Consider the following 12215-nt stretch of genomic DNA (forward strand, 5'->3'; position numbering starts at 1 on the left):
ATGAAATACTCTGCCCAGAAGGCAGCATCCTGCCTACTTTACATTTCTTGTTTACATGTTATACAAACATAGTTTTCAAAAGCAAAGAAAAAAAAATGCAACAAATACTGCTTGTTAGTTTTGCCATTTATGGTTGACATTTGTCAAACAGCTTCCTTAACAAGGAGCTGTAATATTTAAATTAAAATGAACTTAAATGCTAAGATACTCCTTATTTTATTTCCACATAAAATAAAAAAGTTCTCCTCAGTACACAGCCAAGCAAGATAAGGTTTACCTCAAAAACATCAGAATTTACAAAAGATGTGCAGAACAGATATTTCTGCCTGCCAGCATCAGAAGTACCAAGGACTGGTCCCAGTCAGCTTTGTTCATCTCCTTCACCCTAATCACCACTGTGTTGTAGACTGTGCAGTCTGGCAGGCCCAGAGGGATCAGTGAAAAGGATACAGGTTTCTTCGTACACCTGGACAGTTGCCAAATCACCTTCCAGTCGGATAATCTCCCCCACCAGTTCACTGTGGCCTACTCGTACCAGCTCATACATAGCAGCACCTGCCATGTTGCATGCCGTGACCACTGTAGAAGACAGACACATGCATGAATATTTTTTCTGTAGCTGAAAAAACTTACTCATCAGAAGTTAGTAAGTACTATACAGCATAAGACTGGTATTCACCCAAATCAGAACCACATTCTTGATTTCACAAAAGGGGTAACTTGACTGCCACAAATCCTGACATTTCCAGTTTAAAAGCCAAAAGCTTCCCTGTACTTTTCACACTGTTATTTTATGCTCAATAAGAGGACGCTATCAGAATGCTGTAGTTCACAGACAATTCATACCGTAATTTCTCTTATCTATCTTGACAGATGGTGAATGTTCAGGGTTTTAGAGATGCAGTGAACTTTGACAGACATGTCACACAGGCACTTCTCCCTTTCAGTTAGCTGGGCCACATTCCCAAGTGACTAAATAAAAAACGTACAAGAAAATGGCAAAAGCTCACCTGGTAGTTACATAAACTTGTGGTTGGGGACCAGCATTTTCAAGCCACTCAAATTTCAGTTTACTTTGGTAGCATCTGGATGCTAACCTGATAAACTATTTCCATGTATAGATCAAGCCAAGGCATCTGCTAAAGGCAATACATACCCTTGTATCTAGTGCAGCAGTTGCCTACAAAGCTTTTAAGGAAACACTATTTTGATGTTTTATTTTGTAGAAAAGGGATGTATGTCTGAGGGCACTTAAATTAACCTTCAGCAGATGAAGACTTTTACAGCACATTTAGGGCCTGAAACCTGCTACTGTTTCAAGTTAGATTTCAGCAGGTCATACAAGAGACTTAGCTGCTTTAAGACTAAATGTATCATGTCTTTTACATTATAATATCATAGAATCATAGAATGGTTTGGGTTGGAAGGGACCTCAAAGATCATCTAGTTCCAACCCCCCTGCCATGGGCAGGGACACCCTCCACTAGACCAGGTTGCCCAAAGCCCCATCCAACCTGGCCTTGAACACCTCCAGGGATGGGGCATCCACAGCCTCTCTGGGCAACCTGTTCCAGTGCCTCACCACTCTCACAGTAAATAATTTCTTCCTAATATCTAATCTAAATTGACCCTCTTTTAGTTTAAAACCCATTATTCCTTGTCCTATCACTACCTGTCCTTGTAAAGAGTCCCTCTCCATCTTTCCTGTAGGCCCCCTTCAGGTACTGGAAGGCAGCAATTAGATCTCCCCGGAGCCTTCTCTTCTCCAGGCTGAACAGCCCCAACTCTCTCAGCCTGTCCTCGTAGGAGAGGTGCTCCAGCCCTCTGATCAGCTTCGTGGCCTCCTCTGGACTCTCTCCAACAGCTCCATGTCTCTCCTGTACTGGGGCCCCCAGAGCTGGACGCGGTACTCCAGGTGGGGTCTCACCAGAGCGGAGTAGAGGGGCAGGATCACCTCCCTCAACCTGCTGGTCACACTGCTTTTGATGCAGCCCAGGACACGGTTGGCTTTCTGGGCTGCAAGCGCACACTGCTGGCTCATGTTGCGCTTCTCATCAATCAATACCCGCAATATCAATCTCGCACATGGGGTTCATGTATTTACACCCAAAAAATTTCATTTTCCACTTCTTATGAAAGAAAGTTTAAAATTGTTTTTAAGTATCACTTCTGCAGTTAAGGGATCGGCATGTAAAGAACAGGCATTTTTTTAGGTAGACATGAGCCAAAGGAGTTTCGTATTCATCAGATAAGCTGCACTAACAAAAATACATGCTATTCTTCTGTTCTCACGTTCCCATCCTTTCCTTCATCCCTTGAAGAGAATGCAGGAGGGAACAGAAAAGCCAGTACAGTCTGCACGTATTCAAAGGCTGTTACCATCAGAGCCTAAAGAAACTTTAAGCTGACAAAGAAGGTAGAAGAGTCCCCCTCCTCCCAGTTGCACTACCACCACACTCTGCCACCCTCCCTGCCCTTCTAGCTCCTTGCTGAGCTCCTCCAGCCCATGGTGCAGTAACACAGAACAGACTGACACTGGCAGAGGACTGAGTATTCTGGAGACCACATGGTCAAACGACATTTCAGTGAGAATGGACTATGCATCTCACACCCTTTAAGAGAAGCTTAATACACTGGGCCTGCAGATTTCTGACCAAGTGGCTTTATCTCATCCAGAACGTTTACGACCTTTTGTTATTGTTGTTGTTATTAATCAGCCTGCTTCTGCTCATTACATCTTTAAATAAGATTTAAATTTAAATAATTATTTATTTAAATAAGCAGTAACATCTTGCTATTTCTTAATATTTTATCAGGTCAAGTCAGTGATCCTTCTTAAAAAGCCCCCCTCCAAAACAGAAAGAGAAAAAGCCCCACTCAGAGCTCGACTGTACTTCTCCACTTCTAAGTTCACTTCCAAGTGAAAAAGATTAACAGGACACTAGCTGATACAGACCATATGATTTCCTTTACAAAATAATACCTACCAGGTCCTGAGACTCCATGGACATAGCCAACAAAAGCCTCTCTGTCTTCATCACGAATTTTGGGTAGCTTGGAGAAATCCATTTTGCCTGTTCAGCTGTAGAGAAGGGAAAAAAGAGTCACTTCTGAAGAATACACACATGTAATAAGTTCCTTCTCTTCCTCCCCTCTGCTCTCTTCTTGTTTCTAGTTTGAAAGAATTCTGAAATAAAGAATTCTGAACTCATATAGCCTGAAGCACCTTAACCACACTGATTTTAAAGCTATAAAAAGTTTAAAAGTAACTAATTTAAACAAACAAAAGAACTAACATCCCCTGTTGCAGAAACACAGGGGTGGAACATCACTCCATAATACACTCCACAAAACACTACTGAATGACACAGTTACACTCCAAACATGCCATAACACCGCTGGACTAATTTCAATCCAAATAACAGGATAGTTAAACAATGGAGAACCTCTTCTGCCTTCCACATCTCATCTACCCTCCCTCAAAACATGGAGTTTTCCATGATTCTGAGTGATTTGCAGGCTGCTACTTGCAGACAGAACGAGAGAGTGTTCTGGGGCTGCTTTACTGCCACCAGTCTCTAAAAGGCAATACTACAAATATTAACTGTGGAAATTCTATTTTTTAAATATCTCAAGCTGCTGAAGCAGAGTGTTCAGACAAAGAAACATACATTTACACAAGCACCAAACTCAAACTTGTAAGTTCTCTCTATATGCCCCACAGCTAGGTATTTCACAGTCTTTGCTCTCAGTGAAACCCATGGAGCATTACAGAAGAATTGTGCTGAATAACGGCCAAAAAATCCAACTTGCAACAGTTATACACTGACATCTCTTGCCAGTACCTGTTTAGAGAATATAAACAATGGGCACAGGAAAAGCTGTTTTAGAAACACACCTCCTCGATCCCCATTTGTCCTGTAATCAACGGTTGGTCTGTCCTGCTTCTGGTGCTGATAAGAGTATTTAATGGTTTTGCTTTGTCAGCCCTTATCATGCTTTGTGTTACCTTGGAAACTGAACAGTGTTAGAGAACTGTAAGGCAACTCTCTACCCATTTCTACTGTATTCACACATTTACGATACAGCGCTGGTGAAAGGTGTAGTATGGCAGCCCCAGCACACAATGCTCTCTCCATACTAACACGGCCTATCCAGCAAAAGTCCATGTTTAGTGATGTGAATTGTGAGAGGCATCTGTTGACACTCACCTTGCAAGAAGCTTAACCTAACCCAGCATGTTCTGCAAGGCAGCAAATATAGAGGCATACTCAGGCTTGAAAACCTGCCCCGTGTACAATGAGGAAGACAACAACTACATTGCCAACCCTTTGACCATTGTTATAGGATGCTTTTCTGCCTGTTTTTCAGGAGCAGTAGGTAGCTGACATTTGCTATTCTTAAAATCTTATGACTGTTTTCCAGCTTTCCAATACTATACTACAAATACTCCACCCCTCAGCCTCTACCAATCTAAATGTTTTAAATTAGTGTTTCTGTTCTGTACGAAAAGGATCTCCCATGATTCCAAACTGCTGTTCATCCTGAATGAATAGCATCTTCCAGGCTCCATGTCTCGCTGGAGTGGATTGTGTAACATGGCTACCATTGACTCATTTCACAACAGCCACCCCAACAGTTGATCATGACTCAGTCACCACCAGCCTGGAGTGGAACTGCTAACTGCTCTCAAGCTCTAAGTCAGATACCTGTTAGATCCCTCTACTCTCCACAATGATAGTTTATCCTTTAAGCTGCCTGTTGTTTAGGCCCAGAAGCCAATTTTACTGCTTATTTCTCAAAAGTCTCCTCTGACAAATGGCAGAGAAGAGATCCTTGCAAAGCAATCTGCAGTTCCGGAGCAGCTGGTAAGAGCTGGTTCTGGTCAGACTAACATAACTACCTCATCTTTTTCTGCTTTTAACAATTAAAACATTGCAAAACTCAAGCACAATTATTGTTCATACTGAAAAAAGCAGCTGGTCTTATAAATCCACCCAAAACATTTACTTCAACAATCTCTAGAGTCCTACTACCAAAATCTGCTATAGAAGCACAAGAAAGAAAGAGCTAAACCAACTTCTCGTAACTGAATTAATGACACTGTTTGGCAATTAGACAGTACAGGGTCCCACATGAAAGAGCCAATTTATCAAGGCAAGGAAAAGCAGGAAGAACACTGTCCAGTTTCAGTTTAAATTAACTTTTCTACATACCCAAAACCTGCAGGTCAGCTGATTGCTGCTTGAAGCAACTGTTTATCTTCCAGGGAGGCAAATAAGAACCCCAAAACAGTCATTCTGCAGTTAAAATGGCAACGTACTGATGCCCAGCACCTGCCCCTCTTGTTCCTGTGGCTGCTCTGCTCCCTCTCTCTTCCTACAACCATGTTCCCCACTTACTGGCCAAGCCAACTAAAAGAGAATGGGATTCCTCCGCTAGACCACCTTAGAGCACACCAATAAACCCTGTCTTCATCCTGATCCTTAGCATCTGCACCAACTGCTTTTAAAGAGATACCTATTAACTATTCCAAATGTAAAAGATGTAATGAATTCTTCCTCACCTTTCTTTGTTCCATCTCCTATACATACAGCCTAAAAAGCCTAAAAAGCCAGTGCTCACCCAGCCAAGCTGGCCTTCTTTAAGGGGCTACACATCTTTTAATATTGAATATTTAATACTGAATATAAATGAAGAAAAAAAAAAAGAAAGAAAAAGCTGTTATCTCTGCATAGTTTTCTTGTGCTTGTGTATTAGCATTTTAGATGGAAAAATCCTTGAGGGCAGAAACGTTGCCATACCTACCTACACTGTTAAATGTCTTCATTTTTAGTACTCAGACAAAACGAAATACCCTAACGCACGTCAGGATTTGCTAAACATAACATCGGGTGTGTGCAGACAGTATGTACTTACCCCAGAAGCCATGGTAGCTAGCCATTAAGAAATCTACTGAGTTCCTACAGCCTTTTGTAGGCCTCTCACCAACACAGGTTATTAGGCACTATATGCAATCCACTCCTACAAAAGTCCACTAGCACACCTACACAGGATGTTAGCTTAATTTTAATTCCCTTATGAGCAAAGATGCATCTTGTATCCTTTACAATGTATAATCAGGAATCTTCCTCATCTTAAACAGTTCAACAATTGATTTTAAACATGCTTTTAAGCTTTAACATGGTCATACTCTGCCTAACAGTGCCAGAAATCAAAGTACTACTTGCTGCAGAACCGTCTCTGAATGAAAGGTGATTTATTAAAGTAATTTTATAGTCATAATTAAACAAGAAAGGGCCAATGACCTGAGTTTTCTATCTTGATTTCTCCCCAGCATAGCAATTTAGCTACACAGTAGCCCCAAAAATGTAACTATCCTGCTCTTGACGCTGGAGAAACCTGTTTTCTATTACAGTTCCTTGTTTTTGCTTCAAACATTTGATCAGTCCCAGAACTCACAGGACGAACTGCCTTACCACAAACATCTCTTCAAAATTAAGACTTCAGTCAGATTTTTAGAAGGAGTCTTCTTACAGCAAGGAAGAAAATCCATTACTATTTTATCATATAAATACAGATTCTTACCTTATTTTGCAGAAACAGGGAGGAAAAAAATCCACAGGCCCAATGAAGCAAAGCCAGAATTCAGCAGTTAAGCACTACCACTTAGAAAATAATTGTCCTTCTAGTGCCCCTACACAGAGGGATGAGAAAGCCTGCTGCAGAGGGGGAAAGAAATTTCTGACACACAGCAGAGGCATAACCACCTGACTTGATGAGTCATCAGTCTCTCTCTCTCCCACCAGCACTGAGGAATGCCGCAATAGCAAAGCAAGCTACCTAGAGCCCAGCTGAACTCCCATCTGTGCTCTCCTTACGGCACAGGACCAAGCAGAAAAAATTAAAAGCAGCCTTCAGCATGCATATGAAGGACCTCCTACAAAGCCAATAATCCCAGTGTCCCAAGTGGTACACACTACTACATAAAAATCTGAGAGAGATGCATGCTTTCTGCTGGAATCCATTTACCTACCAGTCCTCCAGTGTAACATATCCATGTCAGTGCGTGCTCTGTACTGGAAGAGCTTAACAGAACAACCATTTAACAACAGACTGCACAGGGATGTGCTGAAGACACTGCAATACTAATTGCTTGGGTATGTGGAACAGGTATTGATTCTTGTCAAAATAGTCTTGTGAGGCTTACTTCTGCTTATTAAGAATCCCTTCCGCAAGTTAGAAGCATTGATGCAACTGAACAACATCCAACACCTTAGAGAAGCAGACTGATGTGCCATCTTGAGCAACAGCTGCTAGAATTGGTTGTCGAAGATCGACAGGCACTGACATTGTCCTGTATGTCATACATAAGACAAGCAACTATGTGGGTCCTCCCCCAAGAAGCCACACGAGTTGAAGAGCTCCCTGCAGCCTTCACAACTTCTCAAGACTATCTTCACAAGTTCTAGGATTAGCAACACATCAAATTGGCACAAAAACTTAAACACACTAACCACAAGAAAAGCAAATCATAAGCAGCAGGATCACATTAATAAGTCACCAGTGCTAGGATTCATTCAACCAGAGTAACTTTGAGCTAAAGGCATAGATTTTACTATATTTGAAACAGACTAATGTGTTTTGACTTCCTAGGGTAGAAAAACAGAGTCAGAATATAAGCCCTTTCATTCAATATCAAGGAAAGCTTAATAGGCATACACAGTAAAATGTAACCAAATAAAGTTTTCCAAAGAAAATCCCTCCTCCTCCTCTTGGTAAAAACCTAGACATTACATGATAGCCAAGATCACAACCCATAATGGACAAGAAGCTTAGAACTGCATCTGAGTTTTACCTTAGAATCGAAACTGCCAACATTTACTGTGTTCACCTGAGCAGACGTTGGTACAATGTGTAAGTCCCACTGTCCAGCTGTATGAGGATGGGTTACAAAAGGATATCGTAAAGGTTATCATAAAGGATAATCACTGCAACAGATTTCCTACAACTTGTACAGTTTATACTTCCCCTTCGAACAGATGATATTTTTGAGAGGAAGTATTACAAAAAAAACCCCAGTGCCTAAGTTTCTAGACAAATGCAGAAGTTACACAGCATTTCTGCATATAGAATCTGAGATATTGTCCCAGAAGGAACAGCACACACAGCAGTCTTACAACAGGTCACTTGGAAGGGAAGTCAAATAGTATTCTCAGGAAATCTGCTCCTTTATACTACATAGAGTTATAATTTTACTGTAATACAGTAGGGAAAATTATACCAGATTTCTCAGCCACCAAACAACAGAATCGCTGAGGTTGGAAGTCACCTCTGGAGATCATCTAGTTCCACTCCTCTGCTCAGAGCAAGCTAGAGCAGGCTGCTCAGGGCCATGTCTAGCTGGGTTTTGATTACCTCCAAGGATCTCCACAACTCTGGGTAACCTGTCCCAATGTTCAGTCACCCTTGCAGTAAAATGTGTTTTCTTATGTTTAAAGGGAATTCCCTGTATTTCAGTTTGTGCCCAATGCTTCTTGCTATTTCAGCAGATACCACTGAGAAGAGTCTGGCTCCATTTTCTTTGCTCTCTCCCACTAGGCATTTATATACTTTACAATAAGATTCTCTGAGCCTTCTCTTCCCAAGGCTACATAATTCCAGCTCTCTTGGCCTCTTCTCATAGGAAAGATGCTCCAAACCCTTAACAGTCTGTGTGGCCCTTTTCTGGTCCTACTCCATTAAGTCCATGTCTTCCTTCTACTGAAGAGCTCATAACCAGACACAGCACTCCAGATGTGGTTTGCCCAGAGCTTAATTGAGGGGAAAAATCTTCTCCCTCAACCTGCTGGCAGCATTCTTCCTAATGCAGCCCAGGACAGTACTGGCTGCCTTTGCCACAAAGGCACATTGCCGGCTCATGTTCAACTTGGTGTCCACCTGGACCTCCAGTCCTTTTCTACAAAAGCTAATTTACAGCATCAGTCCCCAGCCTGTAGCAGGGCACGTGGTTATTCCTCCCCAGGTGCAGGACTTGGCACTTCCCTTTGTCAAACTTCATGAGATTCCTATCAGCCTATTTTTCCAGTCTGTTGAGGTACCTTCGTACGGCAGCGCAGCCCTCTGCTATTAACACCTTCCAACTTTGAATCATCTGCACTTTGAAGAAATCAGGCAGGATTCTGGTTTCCTGTGCTCAACACAATGATGTGGCTTAGTCTTCTCTTCACACAGACATCGAGAATCTAACTGTACCAACATTCTTGCCATAAGCTCCGAGCTAGAAGTATCGTTTCTTAAACGCAACAATATGGACATTCTTCCATTTAATTATTCATACAATTCCAGTTGCCACAGGGCACTTTGCAGCCACCTCTGCTCTCAATAGGTCAGGAATCTGCTTAAGTGATGTTCAGCTACATGCTGTGGATCCATCTGCAACCATACAAGACAATTCATCTTTCATGGAACTTGTTTCCTAGGTACTATAAAGCCTCTCCCTCTCACGTGAGGCTTGCTATTCAGCACACATACAGATAAATCCCGGTGTATTCAAGAAAAAAAGATAGGAAATAGAACTATGCTGCCACTGTCAGCACAGCACACAATGGCTACAAAGCGAGACACTGCAACATGGCAAGTCTGAAGCCCATCACAAGCTCCTACTGCCTTCTTCCTCAAAACAGATGGGGACTCACCTGTGGGTATGCTAACACATACAAGCCTGATACTTCAAGCAACCATCATGCCTTGCACACAAGCTAAACTTCTCTAAAATATATTTAATACATATATACAGCATAAGAGACTCTCCCCTACCATAAAGATGGGGTGTGAACTCTGTTCATGCAAGAAGTACCACAAATTGCTGTTCAAGCACCCAAGCTTTTATTCAGAAACTTGGGAGATTCCTTCAGTTAGCCCAGAACAGGACTAGAAAAAAGCTGCGTTTGAACATGACCGAGAAGTTAGCAGCAGTGATAAAACTGGATAGAAAGGCTGGCAAGGCATTCAGTGCATAACTGCTTTGACCCACTGAAGATTTGATCAGCTCAGTAGATAACCAGTCTTCTGACTTCAAACACAGTTGTCACACTAGATCTAGAACTGATAAAGATGCTAGTTTTATCAATGAAAACACTCCTGTTACTTAAGAAAAACCACATGGTTCATGTGAAAAAAATCTTTATCAGCTGACTGGTTATATGCCACAGTTTTCCACAATAGGGTTTTCTACACTAATTCTTTCCTCTCAACCCAGAGAGCTTCTCCACAGGAGCTCTAGAGGTGGAAATGGATGAGCCTCCTCCCCTTATTTCTTGCTACACCGCTTCACAAGTTTCCTACTGCAAAATATTTGACATTCCCTTCAGCCTGCTACACATCCTGCCCCTCTTCTTTGGCTTGATAGACCTTCACACAAAAGAAAGATCTAATGTAACTGAAATCCAAACCACAACACAGAGCACTAATAGCATATTCATTTCTGTGTTCCACAGTGGCTATCTTTTCTTATCCTGATCCTGTCATCTAGCTGCTAGGGCTGAAAAGTTCTGCAGCCATCTGCTTAGCACAATGCTCAGTCATTTCCTCTAGACAAGCAATATTTTCATTAACCTCACTAACGTTACTGCAAAGTTAAAGTCCACCCTTGCTTGCTTTTATTACATAAAAGTCACTCTACTTTTAGCTGTATTGGGCGTTGTTACTTGAAATACTTCTTGTTGCTCTAACCTTTAAGAGGACAAACATCAAAATGAGATGAACGCAAAGCTGTAAGCAGTTATAGCAGCAAACTTTACAACAGTTCAGTAGAGTCACTTCTGAATAGTTGAACATTCTTACTTCAATAGACAAAAGGTGTGCAATTTCATAAAACAACTATTACTAGACTTGTAAGTCGAGCTTGGTTTTACATGCAGAAACATATTAGTAATTCGGGCTCATTAAAACACATCGGCTCCTCTATGAGCCTCACCACTGCGTAACCTCTTGTCCCTAAATATAATAGCTAAAATACTGAGCACAGGTTTGGAATAAGAATTTCATCATTACATTTAACTTTCAGAGCAGTCTTTAAAGTTGGGATATTATGGAATTTTCAGTTTATTATGTGAGGTATTTCACAACTAGTTTGAAGAGCTGGACCAGGAGTAACTTTGCATGAAAGTCTTTGAGAAAGATCTAATACTCCTAGCAGATAGAAGTACTCTTTTACAGCACTTCGGTATAATGAAACACCTGGTTGGAATCACAATGCACATATTGGCATTGGATTCCAGTAAAAGGAAATTAAGTTGACGTCGACTTTCTTGTAATGGAAAACTTCATCTTTCTGTTTTAAAGCACGTGAAGCCACATTTGGAGATTTTATGTTCAATTACCTGAAGTATTTACAGCTTCTTTAGAATAGCCAGAGCCCCTCAAACATACTAAATTTTAACATTGTTTAAACTACATATTGTGGTGGTTGTCTGAATATCTACCAGGTGATCTATCTCACGATACCAAAATTTATCTCACAATAACGAAACCCTCAAGATTTCCAGGATCTAGAGGAAACTCATATAATAGAATTGCCTTTTTAGAACTCCTTACCAATTTAGCCAGAAATACCATTTTAGTTTTTTATGAAGAGCTGTGTTTTAAGGTATTACTTTCACAGTGAGAAACAAAATAATGATATAGTATAATAATGAGAAGGACCAACTATTTGTCCCACTAACTGAACTTCTTGGAAGATGCAGTTTCTTTGCTAGAATATTAAAAAACAGTCAAGTCCTTCATAGGCTGTTAAAGGAAACCTGCATACCTGAAAGCTTTTGTCCAGCTACAATAAACTATTCTAATAAAGGCACAGTTTTCTCTCTGTAAAGCTAATACCTTTTCCCATAACCTTTCAATCCCTCATCACACCCGACCATCCCAACCACAACAGGACTACTCTTCATGCTTAGGGCATGGAATGCAGACCCCCATTACAGACATTGAGACCACCTGTCTTTTACATAGTCTTAAACAACAACAAACCACTCCAGTAAGTGAGCATAGCTTATAGCATCCTAAAGACAGGACACAGCAAGTAGAGCACTGCATCTTCACAGTGCAGATTTCGGCATTTTTCTTGGGATACCATCTGTCAGAAGGGGTTAGCTGGACAGACTGGTCAGCTGAAACTCAGCAGTGCACCAACATTTCAACTTGGCCATGAGAAT

The 12215-nt window shown here is 41.3% G+C and overlaps 1 protein-coding gene across 2 annotated transcripts in view; it reads right to left on the reverse strand.

Annotated features, from left to right (window-relative positions):
• ATP6V1A (ATPase H+ transporting V1 subunit A) overlaps positions 1-12215 on the reverse strand; it is a 33381-nt gene that overhangs the window by 17270 nt on the left and 3896 nt on the right. Inside the window, exons 1-3 of one of the 2 annotated variants that reach the window (XM_054828682.1) lie at positions 6589-6835; positions 2988-3082; positions 451-579 (exon numbers count right to left, since the gene is read on the reverse strand). In XM_054828682.1, coding sequence (XP_054684657.1) covers positions 451-579; positions 2988-3069 — 211 coding nt within the window. In that variant the 5' untranslated portion in view covers positions 3070-3082; positions 6589-6835. Of the gene's footprint in view, positions 1-450; positions 580-2987; positions 3083-6588; positions 6836-12215 lie in introns of those variants that run through there. The other variant, XM_054828673.1, reaches the window with a different exon arrangement.

This window comes from Grus americana, chromosome 1, assembly GCF_028858705.1.
Source record: "Grus americana isolate bGruAme1 chromosome 1, bGruAme1.mat, whole genome shotgun sequence".
Classification (NCBI taxonomy): domain Eukaryota; kingdom Metazoa; phylum Chordata; class Aves; order Gruiformes; family Gruidae; genus Grus; species Grus americana.